The 18,788-nt window shown below is 38.6% G+C and overlaps 4 protein-coding genes across 5 annotated transcripts; 2 read left to right on the top strand and 2 right to left on the bottom strand.

The window, feature by feature from the left end:
- Window positions 1-296: 296 nt before the first annotated feature.
- LOC137123524 (uncharacterized) lies at window positions 297-2,497 on the bottom strand. Its single transcript, XM_067497368.1, has 4 exons — window positions 2,243-2,497; window positions 1,524-1,712; window positions 1,285-1,443; window positions 297-1,197 (listed from the first exon to the last, which is right to left on the bottom strand). Exons 1-4 carry the CDS (start codon window positions 2,243-2,245, stop codon window positions 1,132-1,134), a joined length of 417 nt encoding a protein of 138 aa, XP_067353469.1. The 5' UTR covers window positions 2,246-2,497; the 3' UTR covers window positions 297-1,131.
- Window positions 2,498-5,237: 2,740 nt separating this feature from the next.
- Window positions 5,238-9,222, top strand: rnf11a (ring finger protein 11a). The gene is made up of 3 exons (XM_067497736.1): window positions 5,238-5,656; window positions 6,555-6,727; window positions 7,565-9,222. Exons 1-3 carry the CDS (start codon window positions 5,558-5,560, stop codon window positions 7,734-7,736), a joined length of 444 nt encoding a protein of 147 aa, XP_067353837.1. The 5' UTR covers window positions 5,238-5,557; the 3' UTR covers window positions 7,737-9,222.
- Window positions 9,223-9,515: 293 nt separating this feature from the next.
- Window positions 9,516-11,647, bottom strand: LOC137123660 (heme oxygenase-like). The gene is made up of 6 exons (XM_067497734.1): window positions 11,507-11,647; window positions 11,325-11,381; window positions 10,835-10,946; window positions 10,499-10,714; window positions 10,121-10,393; window positions 9,516-9,981 (listed from the first exon to the last, which is right to left on the bottom strand). The coding sequence occupies exons 2-6, from the start codon at window positions 11,372-11,374 to the stop codon at window positions 9,796-9,798; spliced, it is 837 nt and encodes a 278-aa protein (XP_067353835.1). The 5' UTR covers window positions 11,375-11,381; window positions 11,507-11,647; the 3' UTR covers window positions 9,516-9,795.
- Window positions 11,648-11,744: 97 nt separating this feature from the next.
- On the top strand, window positions 11,745-18,628 carry LOC137123659 (uncharacterized). 2 transcript variants are annotated; one of them, XM_067497732.1, is made up of 8 exons: window positions 11,745-11,964; window positions 14,864-14,976; window positions 15,237-15,276; window positions 15,676-15,785; window positions 15,997-16,053; window positions 16,134-16,517; window positions 17,108-17,230; window positions 17,318-18,628. In XM_067497732.1, coding segments are annotated over exons 1-8 (873 nt in total). In that variant the 5' UTR covers window positions 11,745-11,963; the 3' UTR covers window positions 17,363-18,628. The 2 variants fall into 2 exon arrangements, with proteins under 2 accessions (XP_067353833.1, XP_067353834.1); XM_067497733.1 differs by having other exon boundaries at window positions 11,745-13,823.
- The last annotated feature ends 160 nt before the right edge of the window (window positions 18,629-18,788 follow it).

The raw sequence follows: 18,788 nt of genomic DNA, 5'->3' as shown, positions 1-18,788 counted from the left end.
TCATTTGGCGTTATAAGATTAAAATGATTGCAGACCCATCACTAATTTGGTTGCCCAGTAAACTCATACTTATAGCCAACAAGGAATGAAGTGTAATAACTGTAGTGACCTGGCTTTTCTTTTTAGCATTCATTTTTAATTTATCCACTAATTTGATGTACGGGCATTTGTTGGCATGCACCCAACACCCATATTAAGACTGAATTCCTTAGAAACATTTGTCTGATAATACTGACACTGGCACATGTGACATGTTTTCTTTTTTCCTGGTTGTGCTTTCCTTTAAGAAGTAATACAAAGAGACTCTGAGTGTTCAGTGCTGGTCTGATTTTAATTTACAGAGGAAATTTGGAAAGAGACAAAACATTTGAAGTAAAGGTGCACTTAAAACACAATAGATCAACGGCTTTCAACTTGTCCCTTCAGGTGTCGCCACAGCGCAACGTGTTCCCCACATTGATTTGATAGGAGTTTTTTATGCCAAATGCCCTTCCTGCCACAACCCTCCCATTTTATTAGGACTCTGAACCGGCACCAGGATGGCCCTTGGTGGCTGTGCGGGGCCATGTCTGGTGGGGGTTCGAACCTGCAGCCTTCTGCATCCCGACTCAATGGTCTACCACTGATCCACCAGCCCCCCTACTTAAATAAACACAAACATAAAATACAATGATTTAAACAATCCCACAATGTAATTTTTAGTGTACAGTGTGCCTCTTTCCATAGTGCATCCAGGTGCTCAGCTGTCCACATTATGTAAAACAAAACATATAACTAGGTCACCTCCTCTCATTACCATAATGTTGCTGATCAGTGTACATTCAATTTCAGTATATCAAAAAGAGTACAGTATATAGTATTGCACATAATGCCATAAAATTGGGGACCTCAGAAGAGGTTATAAGCAAAGATGTTCTTACTCTCCAGTTGTCAAGCTCTCAAACACAAAAAGTTTAATTCTCATTATTCTGTAAATCACATCCCTGCCTGGTCAATGTCGATGAGTCTAAATTACAGACTTTTTGTAAGTGCCAAAACATAAGGCATTGGGCTTTACCTGACTGTACAATACAATGGCTGTTTCAGTGAAGTTTCGAACAGCGTTTTTAAACACCGGTAAATTAAAGGGCTTCACACCAAATCTTTCTGTCCAGACATTTCCATCTGAGCGGTTAGTTCAACTTCTTGTCTAGAGATCTAGAGAAAGTACAACAATTATTTATTTTATTCAAAGTTTTAAGAGACAGGGTAAGTGAAAAACAAATATGGTCACAGATATTTTACCTGGGGGGCAGGAAGTGCCTCTGGTGCAGGGGCGGTTTCTTGGACAGGGTGCCATTTCATTGCATCATCATCATCATCATCATCATCAGAGGGACAGCCTTCTTGTCTGTCTGATGGGGGAGATGGGAGTGGATTTTGCATTGTTGGAGCTTGTGTATTCTGTAGATCAAGAGATTTCATAGTAAGATATCTAAGATTCCAACATCACCACATAACTCCGCATAGTCAAGGACACTTACCTGATCATGCTGTAGAGCTGCATGTGATGGATTAGTCTCCTGGATGGGAGGATTATTAAAAAAAGGTAGTGCAGCATGTTTAGGGCATGGCGTAGGTTGGGTTTCAGTAGCCTCGTTTCCATGGGATGAAGGGGGTGGAAGTGGTGGTGGTGGTGGTGATGGTGGTGGAGGTGGTGGAGAATCCGTGTCCTAAATTTATGAAAATTGAGATTAGACAAACAGTCCTAACTTGTATTCTGGTCAGACTGTCTAGTCTTTTTGGAAACATGCTACTTGGATCTTGGATAGTCAAAGTTAATATCTAACAACAAAAAATGTATAAACTAGAACTGGTACTACTGGAGGTCATAAGGCCTTGTCCTCTGTCATATAAATTCTCTGTAGGTTGATGACAACATGAGGAGTTCACTCCTGTAAGCGTTAAATGAGTGTTGGGGTTTGCAGAAATCATTCCTGGATCCTCCTGCAGAGATGTGTTAGCATGTCAATAAAGTGTAAGTAAATAGTGGTCTGTAACGGACCTGGTTGCTGACTAAGCTTGTCGTCTTTACTCTTTCGAGAGTGTTGCTTCCACTAATGATCAAGGCAGCGGCAATTAGCAAGCTACAGTAACGTTCGCCCCACAAAGCTATTTATAACAGGAAGAAATTTAAAAACTTTACTTTGACTTTTCGCTACTGCTCAGATATCGTTAAGCACGCGTTGCGTCTTCCTCTTACCATCAATCCTGGAAAGTTGCTGTTAAATCGAAAAAACTAACAAACAAAATAAAGCTACACAGAAATGCAGCAGGTCGGAACAGAGACAGGTCACCGAAAAACTCACAACGTTTAATAACGGAACAAGGACAGAATATTTTCCTATGTCGGTATGTTATTCAATTCATATGTGATAAGTTCCGGACGCAAACAAGATGCAAAATCCGCTGGATCATTCTGAATGAACCACTGCGTGACTTCGCCTTTTCACGCTGCTATGTATAAAATCTCGCGAGATTAAGGACAATCGCGGGTTTTTTTTTTTTGTTTGTTTTGTTTTGTTTGTTTTTTTTGTTTTTTTTCTGGTTATATACGAAAATTACTTAGTGGACTGGCTGTAAACAGCAGCAGAGCCTTGAATTGAACTTGAGCAGTATTGGGAGTGAGTCAGGCAAAGTAATGCATTACCTTTTCTGATTACTCCTTGAAAAAGTAATACGATTAGATAAGTTAATATCCAGTATGAAGAGTAACAGGTTACTTTAACTATTATATTTTTTATGTGACTACCACTCGGCAACATGGCGTGTGATCTACTACAGCCACATGAAATGAAAGCAGCCTTTTTAAACCGAGTCCATTTTGACACATCAGTCCCCGTTTGTCTTTTACAAGTGACTGTTTGCCTGTTGTTGCTTATTTTTAGACATTAGGATAAACTCAAAATAAAGACACTTTTATTAATACTTTCCTAGTGGCCAACATGTTATTGGCTTCGCTCACACATTGGAAGAGACCCTACCCAGGACAACTCAAATCATGTTCAGGCAATAAAGTAATGCAGCATTATTGCAATATCTAACTAATCCTTTACTAAAATAAAAAAAGAAAAGAAAAGCATAATATTCCTGTGCTGCCCAATATAGGTTGTCAGTAAGGTTAACTGGTTCTGGGCAAGTACAGGTTTCTGTATACTACAGACAGCAATTAGGGATTTAAATTTAAGATCTGAAGTTTATCATTTCCTGCCATGCTAGAAAAAACCCATCTACTGTCTTGGATAACATTTGGTGGCTGTGATCATTGATGTGTTGGGACCAGAGGCCATGTGGAGCCCATTTAGAATGATGTTTATATATACTGTGATTGTAGGTGAGCCCGCATGTTATTTTCCAAGACCACTTCAAAGTGGGGCCTCTGCACAAAATGCACAAAATAAATAAACAATACTGAATTATAATAATTGTTATGTGTATTATTTTATAATATTTACATTTACAATAATATAGTTTATAATAAGGTAGCATTCCTAAATCTTATTTGCTGGGGCGACTGTGGCGCAGGAAGGTAGAGCGGTTGTCCACCAATCTCACAGTTGTTGGTTCAATCCCTGGCTCCTCTGGTCACATGTTGAAGTGTCCTTGAGCAAGACACTGAACCCCAACTTAGTTGCTCCCGGTGAGTGTTGGCCAGCTGCATAGCAGCTTCCCCATTGGTGTGTGTGTGTGAATGGGTAAATAAGAAGCAGTGTAAAGTGCTTTGAGTGCCAATAGGTAGAAAAGCGCTATATAAGTGCAGACCATTTACCATTTAAACACAAGTCCTAGCCATTACACAAATCAATAATACAAACGCTTTGGATAAAAGCACCTGCTAAATGACTAAATGTTCATGTCTTGCAACATGCACTTTTTCTACCTTATTCATGCAGTCCCAGATTTCTCCACTGTTTGAGAATTACAGAACTATCTCTTTTCTTCCATTTCTGGCCAAGACTCTTGAACGAGTAGTCTTTGATCAACTCTCAGATTTTCTTCCTCAGAACATTCTCCTTGATGTCAACCACCCTGGCTTCAAGAGTGGTGACTCTACAGAAACGGCACTCCTGATGGTCATAAATTCCTTGAGGGGTGCAAAAGCTGCATGTCTGTCTCCTGTCTTTATCCGCTTTGGTTTATGTGGAGCCTTTGACAAAGTGAACCACCAGATCCTCCCACCCGCACTCACTAAATTGGGTATTTCTGGAACAGCTCTGGCCTGGCTTTGATCTTACTTTTCTGGACAAACCTTTGGGTATGCTGGCAGTGGGACATTTGTATCTCTCACAGCCTCTCTACTAACATTATATCATCCCCTCAAATGTTTTTTCCTATCAATGCTATGCTGACAACATACAGCTTTTCCCCATTTATTTCCACCTGATGACTCCTCTCTGACATCTCGGCGTGGATGAGAGAAAGACATCTTCAGCTCAACCTCTCCAAGACAGAAGTTTTAGTCTTCCCTGCTAGACCTTCAACACACGCAACATCAGCATCAACTTAGGGTCTTCATTCATTTCCCCCTCTAAATCTAGAGCTTTAGGCCATGTAGATTTGCTCTCCACAACATGAGAAAGATCAGACCCTTTCTGAATATGCAACCCAACTCATTGTGCAGGTGCTGGTCATATCTCACCTTGATAACTGCAATGCCCTGGTGACAGGGCTACCAACGTGCACAATGTAACCCCTCCAGATGATCCAAAATGCAGCAGCCTGCCTCATTTTTAATAAACCAAAAAGGACATGTCACACCACTCTTCACATCTCTGCACTGGGTTCCTCTAGCTGCCCGTATCAGGTTAAAACCTCTGACTGTCGCAGACAAAATGATTGCACACTGATTGCATTGCATTTACGAAGTTTCATGTCAAATCCGTCAGATAATTCATAAACAGCTGCTCAGTTCATCTCAATCTCGAATAAACCCATTGCTTATTGCTTAAGTTCATTCTTTCATCTTTTAGTTTTAAATTGATACTCATCGGATTCCACAAAATAAATCAATTTATCAAGTATGACCATAGCATTTAGATCTTTGTCTTTCAATGTGATGCCACAAATGACAGCTTTCAGCAAAGCTACTATCGAAGAAAAAAAATATTAGCGTTGTATTTTTTGCAAATCCACCCTCTGTTATTCTGAAGGTTTGCCAATGTACACGTTTCCGTTGACGACACTTCCGGTCTGTATTTTTTTTTTTATTTTTTGTAAACAAGAAACCAATACACAACCAGACCTACAGATCAACTCATTTACAGATACAATTTGTGTCACCGACCGTTTTATCAGCGGCAGTGTAGCTCAACAGTTACGTGTTTGATCCCCAGGGTGAGGGACCTTTCCCTCCCGTTTCTATCAGGATTTTCAGGGAATGACAAACTCTTAGCTAGCCTCTGGCTTAGCTAACCTCCAGCATTAACCGTAACTACTTAGCTTATTACAGGCTGACGCTTTGCTAAGTGTCTGTCGCCCCCAGAGAGAAGTATTGGTCTCTCATGGTGGTCACAGTTCAATGGGGAACTGCCTGTTTTCACAAGGTGCGGATGACTTGTCGTTGCTGAACGAGTCCGAGGGGGGCAGCTTGCACGGAGAGCCTCCTCCGCCCTACCAGGTGAGCAAGCCCGGGGCTCACGTTGAATGCACTCCGGGGATTTAGGAGCATGACATCTCAATGATTTTTAACAATCCAGCTCCACAAAACATCTGCTAATCAGTGATGCTTATTATTACAACTGTCAACTGTCATGTTGTGACAAGAATCCTATTTCAAATTAGTAAATGTGTTGTTGTGTTTAAATAGGAAACTCAGTATCTGTAAAATGCCACTTGTTTAACTAAGGATGGGTGATATAAGGCTAATTCTAACTGTAATGTTTTGGAAAAGCTGCTAAAGGGACAGTTACATTGTACTTTACATTCAAAGAACTGTAATTATACAATAGTGATTCATCATCACTACTTGTAAGAAGGTCATTCCCAGTGTGACACATGCACATGAACGTTTTAGTTCATTATGTTCTCCTCCTTAACAAAATGACAAATTTTGACATTAATATTAGACTGAGACATAAAGTATTAGTCAGAGAAAAACACTGACATAGTGTACTGTGGAAGGTTTAAAGCACTAAAAGTGAGGATCTTTTCACGTTATACAAAGAGCAATAAACAGCGATAACATAAATCAAATAAATGTTCTTTGCCTTTAACACATAAGGTCATTATTGTACAGTTTTTAAGGTAGCTCATTCTAGCTCAGGTAGCTCTTTATAGGCGGCTGTGAATTTTGTCCACCCATATATCATCAGCTGCAGAACTCCTTGTCACTGAGGACAGGTCTTTTATATAATCTCATTTCTCAAATTAAAGCTGATCGGGGGGTTCCTTGATGATATCGTGTGATAGATAGACATCACAACAAAAATCTAAAGTGCCTACAAATATTGCACAGTTCTGGATGTTAAACCACCTTTTAAGAGACCTATAATTTCATAGTTATCCTTCTTTTCCAGGAGCGCACCCAATCAGTGCCAGTTTACCATCCCACCCCAGGGGAGAGTCGTCTGGCCAGCCAGCTGACTGAGGAAGAGCAGGTCCGCATTGCCCAGCGCATTGGTCTCATTCAACACCTGCCTAAAGGCATCTTTGACCCAGGCTCCGATCCATCTGACAAGAAAGTTAAAGAGTGAGTCTTGAAGGGCAAAACTTATTTTGGAAAGATAATGTAGGGTGTGTTAGTGTGGGTCACTCAATTTCTTAAAAGCTATAGAGCAAAACATAGTTATTACTTGCCTCCTCAAAACCTCTTTGTCAATTTGTTTGGTTTCAGTTTTACTGAGAACCTTTAAAAATAGGAACAGGAAGCGTAGACATTCAACCCCAATTCCAAAGAAGTTGGGACCATGTGTAAAACCTAAATAAAATCAGAATGCAATTATTTGCAAATCTCATTAAGCCATATTTTACTTTTCCAGCCTTTTGTTGCCTCTGTTCCTATTTTTTTGAGATGTGTTGCTGCCATCAAATTCAAAATGAATTAACTTTTTACATGAAAATGCAGTTTCAAAATCTGATATGTTCTCATATCTGATATGCAATTGTGAATAAAATATGGGTTGATGAGGTTTGCAAATCAATGCATTCTGTTTTCATTTAGGTTTCACACAGGGTTCCAACTTATTTGGAATTGGGGTTATAAACAGTTTAACACATCGTGCACGATTGAAGACTTTGTTTTCCAGACTCTATACCACTACAACGATAGGATGTACAGTTTGCTATATATTTGACTTCAGTGAGGTGGATCCACTGTTATTATTGGTCCTATTTAAACATACTGCAACCAAATTATATTATTGCAATTTGTAAACTGTATTTAAACTCTATTTTATAAAGGCATCTAACAGGACATATCGACTGAATAGGCTAAAAAGGCTCATTGATCAGTAATTAGATTGATAAGGTTATGTTCAGTCTTCCTCATATTTAAAGATGAATAAGAGAGAGTTTCTCTCTCCTCTAGGTGTGTGATCTGTATGATGGACTTTGATTATGGTGATCCTATTCGGTTTTTGCCCTGCCTTCATATCTACCATGTGGATTGCATTGACCCCTGGCTGATGCGCTCCTTCACCTGCCCTTCCTGCATGGAGCCGGTGGATGCAGCCCTGCTGTCCACTTATGAAACCAACTGAGTTGCTCCTGCCTAAACTAACTGCACCTTTTTAACCGAAGCTGTCCTAGCTTTTCAAACAGGTTGCCAAGGTAATGTGGCATTATGCAGATTGTTGGAGGGTGTCTTAGGATCCAGACAGATGTTGAAAACTGTGCCCTGAAGTACATTGCTTAACTCTGATATGCACATATTGACTTTGGAAACTCTTTGCCTTTTACAGTAGGACAATGTGCCAATCGAGCTAGATGCAGAACATGGAACACTGTACAAGTAGCAAAGTAATTTGTTCTTTGAAAAACTGACACTTTATTTGAATTAATGCTTTTTGCGAAAGTTAAATGCATGTCATGCAATTCCCCCCTTTCAATGTGCAATATGTGATTTCAGTGGAGACAATGAAGCAAGTTTGACTGGGTCAAATGGCCATCATAGTTTTATAGAACTGTCAGTGAAAAGATGATGTTTCTGCGTTTTAAAACTAACCTATGGCCTTGAACGTCACAGAAACATGGAAATTCAAATGGAATTGGCAAAAAAAAAAACATTTTTCTATACAAAACTATGCTGTAAGGTTCCACGGCCACTCATGAAAACAAGTGTCGTTTCAGCATTTTAAGATGATTAAATAATAATTCAGTTTTATTTGATTAGGGTTTGGTGTCTGCACTGTAGCTTTTATTGAAGCTGCTTTATTAATGTGGATCTGTTTTGCCTTTGGAAATCATGGATCCTCTTCGCTATGCCTTGAGTTTTGCTCCTTTTGTATGTGTTTTCAGTCCTTTTAGTGTCAGTTTCATCGTTTATGGACGGTGACATTAACAAAGATATGATATGTTGTTAAAACACCTTGGGATACCATTCTCACCTGGCACACTAGTTTGTAGATGTCATAGATGATTATGCATTATGATATGTGTGTATGTGTTTGTTTTCTTGAGGGGGTAGTGCTTTGCATGTAGAAAGAGGTAAAACTGTAAAATAACGGTCATTCGTCATAGTTGCCTTTCTTTTTTTGTAGTTTGAAGATTGTGGTTTGTGTTGACAACCTGCTTAAAATATTATCTTTTGGTATTAGATGTGGACTCTGATAATGACTGCGTAATGTATAGCACAATCAAGTAAAACGGTGAAAGAGAAGCTGTGACAGTGGAAAGGAATGAAATCTGAATGTAAAACATGACTACAGATTTCAAAGGTTTGAACTGTGACGATAAGACTGGGGACGTGTCTGATTTACGTAAGCTGCTGTGCCTTTTAAAGTTAAGGTAAGCCAATTCCAGTGAAGTACAATCATTTCTGACATAACATTTCTTTCTTTTAGTTGTCCTGTAGGGAGACAGATACCAGCACTGTACTGATTACTGGCCACCATCAGTCAGGTCTAGGGTGAACCCAGCCATTTTGTTCTGGCTGCTGTTTACAATCATTTTGTTTTATTTATGATGTGCACCCCAGTGCACAAGGTTTAGGAGAATGTTGGAAACACAATAAAAGTGGATAACAAACTTATGAGTATAATGTGCTGTCTTTCACAATTTTCATTTGTGTAGGCAATTGAGACATTATTTTATTTAATAAAGAAGATTTGCTTCTGCTAGGTTGACACAAATAGGTAAAAAAGAATTGTGCACATAGAGAATGCTTACCAGCAACTGTGTTCAATAATGCAGAGTCTGAACGGGACCCTATGTAAGACCAAATTAACAGAAAGCACAGATACTGTAGATTTACTCGAGTGTTTGAGACTCGAGTAAATATCAACCAGCCTGAATATCAACAGTCCCAATTAAAGCACAAGTTAAAAACAAAACAATTTATTAAAATGTTACATATTTACAGTATTAAAAACACATATTGCACATTTTGCCAGGCATTCCATAAAAATGTTACAGAGGAAATCAGAATTCAAAACTCAAATTCAAAAATGTTCTTGGTACAATTACAAAAATATGACAAATTTTCTGTTATTTATAAACTTGAAATTTTACAAAATCAGCCAAGAATTTCTACAGTGAAAATGGATCTTACAACCTTAACAGCAATACACTAATACATAGTATTCTTGTTGTGCATGGCCTCTACAATATGTAGATGCCGATACTGACAGTAGCCAGAGCCACAAAGAGTCCCAGAACCACCCTGATCAGTGGGGAAGTGTTGATGTTTCCAGGAAGCTGGGGGCTTTTGACTGTTTTGGAGTGTGTTGAACAATTCTGCAGCTGGTTTTCAGTGACACTCAGCATCTTTTGTAAGTCATCAAAGACCTAAAAAGCAAAAATAACAATGTCCATTAACTTACCCTTTAAGTGGCTTCTAAACATTTTCAAGAGCCGATGTTAACTTGTAATGTTAAACTGTTCTGTTATAGTTTCCTGACTCTGGTTAGTCATCACTGCTTCTTACCTGAATGTTAAACTCAAAGGCTCTGACGGCCTCCTCCAGCACACCGGTCCTCTGCTCCTCTGTCAGCTCCACACTATTCATACGGCTGCGGTAGAGCTGTTTGAACAGGTTGGGGCTGGAGACACCGGGAAAGGAATAGAAAGCCAAACCCTCATTGCTCTTCAGCCCCATGGACTTCTGAGCGATTCGACCCAGGACCTGACCTCCAGACAGATCACCTAGGTACCGGGTGTAAGCATGACCAACCAGAAATTCTGGGTTTTCTTTACCGATCTGAAAAAATAAAAAAAAGGGCCGGCACTGTTATTTCAGTGTCACATAGTAGACAAAGAGGTGTATTTTAATATTAATAAATGCATATGACTCAATGAAACATACCTGTCTGAGTCTGTGGCAGTATCTTTTAGTGGCTGCTGGGACAACAATCTTCTCTCTCCAGTTCTGGCCGTAAAAGTATTCCAGGTCTTTCTCGATGGACTCCAGCCTGGCCAGTTCTGTGGGGAAGTAAATGGGAGCAACACTAGGATGGTTGGAGTTCCTGTCCAGCTCTTCCTCCAAAGCCTGGTAAATCTCATGCAACGAACAAAGAAGGAGCTGAAGAAAACGAAGAGAGACCACGTCAGAGCGAAAGACATTAGGCCCCACTACCCACTAGATTAGGACTAGATTAGGACTAGATTAGGTAAATATTCAATCTGTGCTACTATATTTTACCTTATATTGTGGAAGGGTGACTTGGCCCCTCTGGAAGCTCAGCATCAGTTGAGTGTTTTCTGCCCTGATGTGGTTCTCCTTCGTCACCTTTTTGATTTGTTCAGACAGATCCCTGCAAAGGGAAATGGATCACAAGCTCAACATATAATTTGTTTAAAAATAGGCACTTTCTGACCACACTAACAATAACTGGTGATTGATAGGGTAGAAAGCCAGGGGTGAAGCTCACAAACAGATTTTAATCTAATGTGGGCAACCTGCAGCGGATAAACATGAACAAAAAGTCTGCACTTACTATAGCAGACACCTAGTAGGGACCTGCAAGTATGGCCAACCAAATCTAGTGTAAGACCTTATATCTAAAAAGTCACTATTCTCATTGAAATAAGTGTAGTTTCAACATTTTGTTCTCTAGAATCATGACACAGGTAATTTGTGAATTAGGAATGAGGATTTAGCGATGCAACAAATCACAGCAGCTCAGTTTTACCTGTCAGCCATCGGATTTGTTTGTGTCTGTGTCTTCTTCTCTGTCTCCATTATAGTTCTGAAAATAAAACAAAACAAGTCAGAAATTAGATTTTTTTTTTTCCCGAAATTTGAGAACCATTAAACATCAACACAGGCTTTAACATTCAAATTTAATTCGAAAATTAATTCTGTTTAACTCACCAGTTAAGGATGCAGTCCTTTAGCTTTGGTCTGTTAGTCTTTCCTCTTTGGATGTCCCAGTACGTTTTGTGCTGTGTATGCCTACAGTGCTGCCGTCTCTCTCTTTTATACAGTCCTCCTCTGTCTCCTCCCTCTAGCAGCTGAATAAACAGGAACTCGATTTCACAAACCACAGCTAAACATGACATGGCAACTTCAGCAAAGAAACAAAAAACAGTAGGAGGGACAAAGAGTTACCGTGATGCAGCAGCTTGGGAAAGGTCTGAGGGAGGGACTACAGGATTTAGCATGAGTAAGGAAGGTTCAATAATGGCCTGGAAAACCAGAGGGAGGAGGGCACAGCGCAGAACATGACAGAGCAGCTTTGAAATTCCAAACTTGAATCAGAGGAGAGGAGGAGCTGCGTCTAAACATGACTGTGAGTTTCTGAAGCCAGTGAGGGAGGAAGTGCTGACACAGTAAGTAATCACACAGAACAACCACATGATTGTATAATGACAACACATCAGCAGTTTACAGGTAATAAAAACACAGACTGGCTTAATAATTAGAGAAGTCTGTCAACAGTAGAAGAAAGGTTTCAGTAGAACAAGAGGCAATGCAGAGAAAGTATGCAAGCATAGTCTGGCTAGCATAATGGAGACTTCTGTACATGTAAAAGCTGTTACAAACTTTACAAACAAGCTTTTCTATTATTTTGCCCATACTTGTTTTTTATTTAATAACAACCATAATTAAAAAATACTTGGCAACTTGAGGTCAGTGAAAGAACTAGTTTTGTTTTTGTATAAATGCTGAATTCAACTACACCAACAACTACTGTGTGCTTAACTGCACAGTGCACATCAAAAGGTGCTCAAATTCAGATCTTTATGTTGTACAGGTCGACCAAATGTTAAGACAGTTGAAGGAAGACTTGAGGCAGGATGCAATAAAAGTGTGGTCATCGCCCTTAAATCACATACTTCAGCATAGTTGGAAGCTTAGTCTGAAACCCACATGTGGCTTGTAGTAATGACTGATGATAGAAACTATCTGCAATACAGCCCTGTTTGGGAACATGAACAGTGTGTGGATATCTAAACATTACACCTACTGTATATGTGATAATGTCATCTCAAAAGTTTGGAGATTAACACTCTATAATTCTAGTACACCCTCTAGTCACATGGGAAGACATTCAGCAAGAGTTTGGGACCTGGCTGCAGGGATTTGCTTCATTTCAGCCAAAAGCCAACCTCATCAGAGTCATCAGGAAATTACAATGATATTGGATGTTTAGTCCTGGTAAAAAAAATAAAAATAAAACAATTTCTGTAGCTACACTGGTCCAAAAAAATACTGCCCACGCATCATACAGATGTCTTTTAAGTATTTATTTTTCCGCTCTCTCTCTCTCTCTCTCTCTCTCTCTCTCTTCATTTGACACCGTGAAAACTACAAGAAATAAAAGAACATACAACTTTGAAATGAATACATGTTTTCCAGTCAAAATCTCTCAGGCTAGTGTTCGTACAAAACCACATCAACATGAATACAGCACTGTTACCGTGTGCGCCTCTTGAACCAAGTGCAGAATAGTTCTTTTGGGGCCTCGTGTCTTTCCTCAGTATGCACGTTAGCTTGACCCATAATGCCACCGTGATGCCCCTCACCAACTCTAGTCACATGACCCGTCCATCAAATTAAAAGCTTTTACAAGCCCATTCAACTTTGACCAAACATTTTGTATTTCACAAAAATGTATTTACAAATAAATTTTAACAGTTGTATGTAATAAAATAATTCTGAACTTATAACAGAAACATAATAATAAACATGTCATTCAGACAGTTACAATTTCGTTAGACACGGTCACGTTCAGAGTTAAGTGCAGGCAGTTAAGTTCTTTTGCACCACATTTAGTTGAACACAGGTACATGCTGCTAAAGAAACATACCATCACACACTACTGTCTAAAAGAGACAATGCACAATATCCATAGTCTATCAACAATGGGTGTCTTATATTGCAAAGATTGTGAAGCCCTTTGAGGCTTAGTAGTGAAAATGTGTGTGGCATTCACAATTCCTTTGACTGGAAATATTTTGCTCAAACTAAAGGTAAACCAAAATATGTGAAAGGCAATGTCTAGTTTGGGTTCCACCCAAAAATGATTATGTGAAATTTGCCTGATAGGCTATAAATGGTGAAACAATGTTAAATATTCATAACTGGTTAGCCTCTACTTAACATGACTCAGCAGACACAGAACCGGGACACCGGAAAAGTACTAAACGTGAATCAGCAGCTTTTCATCAGCCCTGAAGTTAAAACCGTGAGTGTAACGATACGGCCCGAATTTTACATGTATATATGTCACGCTGCTACTGCTACATGTTAGCACGCTGTTTAATTGACAAAACCTGACGTGTACAACACAAAATGTCTCAGCCATACCGCTGCATGAACATGGAAATGTCGACGAGATTTAAAGTTGAGCAATGGCGACACGTTAGCATTTGTTACACATACAATTGTAACTCTGACCATTTAAAAACGTGATACATAGAGGGTGCCAAGTTTACTCAAATAGTTTGGAATCAGTCCAGCTTCACTACTGCTCTGTTTACTTTGCGCACAAACAAGGACGGCAGTGTGTTGCCAGATTTGAATTGATTTTTTTAACCTATATATGTTTTTTTTATGCATTTGGATAAACCGAATTACTTTTTAGCCCCTTTGTTTACTATGCATCTGTGCACGTGCAGAAAACAACACCCGTATTCTTTCGATTGTGCAGAACACCTAAAGTACGACGATTCTTAATCAAGTTCTGAAGCGTATTTCTTCCTAATGATACTTTGGCAATTTGGACCAAATCTTAAATGAGGTCGGTAATGGCTTTGTGTTTAAATGTGACTGAGTTAAAAATCGATTACTGACACAAACTTTTTTCAAATACTAGCAACTGTTCTGTTCTTTCATCTCACATGATATCTTCGCCTCTTGCACAGATTGAAACTAACAATTTCCCTGCCTGAGTTTAAAAAATGTGGCAGTCAAATCTGGCAACGTCGCACCTACTGTTTTTTCTTTCTGTTTAGTGTTTTTGCTTGCTCTGTAAAGTCAACTGACTTTAACAGTTAATGCTTCATTATCCTGCCCATGTACCAGTGGCAAACACTAAGTAAACACGTTGAAATCACACACAGTCTAGAATAATACTTAAAAAATAATGTGCTTTCAGATGCAACACGAAAAAAACACTAAATAATCACAAATAAAAAAGAAATTGTTTTTGTTATTATTACGTAGTAGTTTGATAACCAAGATAGAAAACTGCTCATCTGAATCCCTGTTCCTCATTCCTGGCAGTGATAATGGATGGTGAAGCAGGCCCAGTGGGCAGACAGAGTCAAAAAGAGAAGAAAAGGTCTTTCAAATCCTTACAGGAGCCAGAGGAACACAGCCCCAAAAGGCTTTACAAGGTGAAAACTTGGCCTACATCAGTAGTTTTAATTATCTTCTTCAGCTATGAATAAAGTTTATTGTAAAGTGTATTGGTTCCATAATGAAACAGTTTACTGACTCTTGCTCTCCCAAGAACTTATTACATTTTTCATTTTTATTGGCTGCTTTTTTTTTTTTTTTTTTGTATGTGTGTGTCAAGTTTGGTTGTTGTTTGTTTTTGTATTGTCAGTTTCTTTGGTTATGTTGAATGTGATGGGATATTATTCAACCTTATCAGGAGTCTGATGATGCAATCATAAACAAAAGACAACACTCTGGTAAGGATTATACATTTACACTACTTGTGCTATTACCGTGCTTAAGCTGTGTTGATGTTTTTATGTTGTGACTTCCATCATGCTCTTATATTTTTTGTTTGTATGCATTTTTTTAACACTTTTTGAAAACATTTTTTAACATATTTTGAACCTAATGGGACAATGCTATTTTACCAGATGAAGGAAATCTTCTGTCACATTATATGTAACTTTGTTACATTATTGAAAAATGCAGTATAGTGTATAGTTTTGCATTTTCTTGAAGTTACATCTAGGAATTATGTATGTCAAAATTAGATGGCCGTGTAATTTTATTTTTTTTATCCAGTGAATAATAGCTAAAAACACCCTATTAACTGGGACACATCTGTTGTCTTACAATAATCTCTTGAATTTCAGGCAACAGTGAATCTGAAACTGACCTCTGTGGTGCTGAGCCTTCAGACTTGCTCCCTCTCTGTCCAGTCTGTGTGTCACAGGACAGATGGGGAGATGGAGGAGAAGATGGGGTAAGGGAACAGATCAGATATATTAAAAGTACATATTTTGAATTGTCAGATGGCAACAAAACTTTGCTTATAAAAGAGGACAGAAACTTAATGTGGTGTTTTTTTTTTGTTTAACCCAAAATTATGTATTTATATAAACCCTCAAATATTTAAACTCTTTGTTCCTTAGGATTGATTGTGACTAATGCAGTGTATAATCTCCCTCCATAAGGATTATGAAGCAAACTTGTTGCATTCAGGTTGCACAGCAGAGGGCAGCATCTATCAGGTAATCGCACTACAGCGTTTCTCACAGTTCACCTTCAATTTTCACTTCTCATCAGTTTTCTATGTTTCTGTTTCTCCTAGGCAAGTCCTGGCTCCATGTTAGAGTACCCGGTATATGTAGATGAACAGCACAACATGGCAGACTGTTCCATTATCGGTTCAGTGTCCCCGGCTGTTACTCCAGTTACCCACAGGTCTCGTCTCTTCATAACTGCTCCTACTTCAGCGACACCCATTGCTTCTACAATTAGCTCTGTAGGTAATCCCTCAAGATCCAGCCCTGTGATTGACACCTGTAGTGCTATTAGCTCCATGTGCAGTCCCACCGGTTTAGCTTGGGACACTCTTAGATCAACATCCAGGAGTCTTGGTGGCTCAGACGGAGATCCGGTCAGTGCAGCAGCTCACTTACACCTCTTGGGGGAATCTTTGTCCCTGATTGGACACCATCTACAGGAGACAGATGTGAGTAGCTTCAGTTTTAAGGAGGCTTCATTGTCTTCTTGCATCTTTTTCTGCTTACTATTTATGTTGATTGAGAAATGCTCTGGTGTAGTGGCTGAGCAAACAACTGTAAAAAAAAAAAAATACAATACAGTTACCTAGACTATTTTTAAAGTGAACAAAAATACAATAAATGTGAGATGCATTTATTCCAGCTAAATGTTGGAAGGGACTTTTTTGAAAAACATTTCAACTTAAAGTTTATGCAGATATACCTCTGCTAGTATTAGTTTATTTGTAGTTGAAAACATTTCAGCAAAACCTAATTAAAGTGTTTTTGCACTTTCATGCAAATGAAGACTGAGAAAAAATGAGGTCATCCAAATTATTTTCTAAAAAATATTTAGGAAAAAGCTGAGAAAAGATTAAAATTAAAAACACAGACCCTAAACGCTATTCATCTACAGTGGTGCTGATACAAGCATTTGTCTAGCTTTTATCATGTACCTCTGGCCAGAGTAACTGAGTTCAGGATCAAGAGCGGTATGTGTTTAGCCCCAGAACAACATGTATTGTTGTATAGTGTATTTATGCATTATGTGTCTCTGCAGAAAATGGTGTCTATGTCCAGTAGCTTGTCTCTGCTGTTGGACTCTCTGTTGTGTTCCCTGGGTCCTCTAATCTGCCTCACTGCACAGATACCAGAGCTGAAGAGCTGTACACAACACATGCTGGTGAGTAGTACTGGTACTTGGCAATGCACACAGTACTGTATACATCAAGGAGGAGACATTTGGTTTTATCGTATTTTTATTTTTTAGGCCGCCACTCTGGAAAACATTGCATATTTGATGCCTGGGCTGTGACTGAGGATGACTTCAAATGATTTCTTTTTGTTATACTAAAAGACACTTTAGGTTAATTTACACTGGGAAAATTAGCATCAAATCTCTTCTTGTTCTAACAGAATATTTGTTTGCACTACACACTTTTATTTTTATGTTAATTACTAGTGTAAGATTCACTTTACTATGTCAGTTAATTTTCTTGTATTGGGTATTTAATTAAATGATGTACTTGAGCACTAAATTATGCAATTTATTAATTGCCCTAGTGCACACCTCCTTGTTGCTGTTCGGCTCACTGGTTGGATGAAGCCCTGGTCTGACAGCTTCTTTTTTTTTTTTTTTTTTTTTGCATCCAATGTCTGCACACATCGATTGTTGCAAATGGCTTGCAATCTACATGAGGCATGTTCAGGCCATAGGATCAGAATATGATGCATTGTGTTCGGACTTTTCCGATTGGTTAGAAGGACGAGCCTCACAAAAAACGTTTTAAAAGGATATATAACTGTGCTGCTGTTCTGTGAGTCTGCCAGCCATCATTGACACTTTTCCACATTGTGGAGCATAAAATTGTTGCATATTGTAGCTTTAATTTCCACAGTACAATTAAGTATCATTAGACAACAAAAAACAAATCCACAATGGATGAATAGATGGGTAAAATTTTAAATATATCTATATTTAGCACTCTTTAGCACTCTATACATGGCTCTAGGTTTTTTAATAAATTTTAGACACAAGAGCCATTAACTAATTCATTTTTCTATTAAATTTCTCCAATAAACCAAGAGCAGCCATATGGTAATTAAAGTTTAATACATTCTAAAAAGGGGAATAGCTTATCTAATTCCTTGTGCATTTAACAAAAAATATATACCAGTGAATCTTTTCCAGATCATGAGCTCAGTACTCATCCTAAGCTTAATAAGTAGAGACAGTAAAATCATTAGGTTTTATACTTGCTAATTAAATTGTGTTACTGTTTATGAAATGAGACATATTTATAATGAGGTCTACTATCTCTCTGTAATTGTCAACTCAGCAGATATGATCTCGAACTATTAGGGACATACTCAGAGTGTTGATTTGGCTTAACACCTGCTGCATAGCAAATTATTTGTAGGTTGTTCACCTTAACAACCTTTAACCCAGAAACACAGCTCACTTGACAGACATCTTTAAGTTATGACATTTAATGGGTGTGGCAGATAAAAGTAAGCTAGAATGATTCACATGTGCCCTGGGGTCTATGCCCTACACCCAATCCTGGAATGTTTCAGAAACCTTAAACAAAGAAACCTGTTGTCCATCAAAAAATACATGTGCGTGTGTACGCCTTTTTTTCTTTCTTTTTTTTTTTTTTGTAGAGCCAAAAAAGTTTTTTGACTAACAGAGCTAGGACCTTTTGACATTTTGTCACTCCTGAAAAGTTTGAAGGCCTGTC

The sequence above is a fragment of the Channa argus genome, chromosome 3 (assembly GCF_033026475.1).
Source record: "Channa argus isolate prfri chromosome 3, Channa argus male v1.0, whole genome shotgun sequence".
In the NCBI taxonomy this organism is placed as follows: Eukaryota; Metazoa; Chordata; class Actinopteri; order Anabantiformes; family Channidae; genus Channa; species Channa argus.
This window is presented reverse-complemented; position numbering and strand designations above follow the sequence as displayed.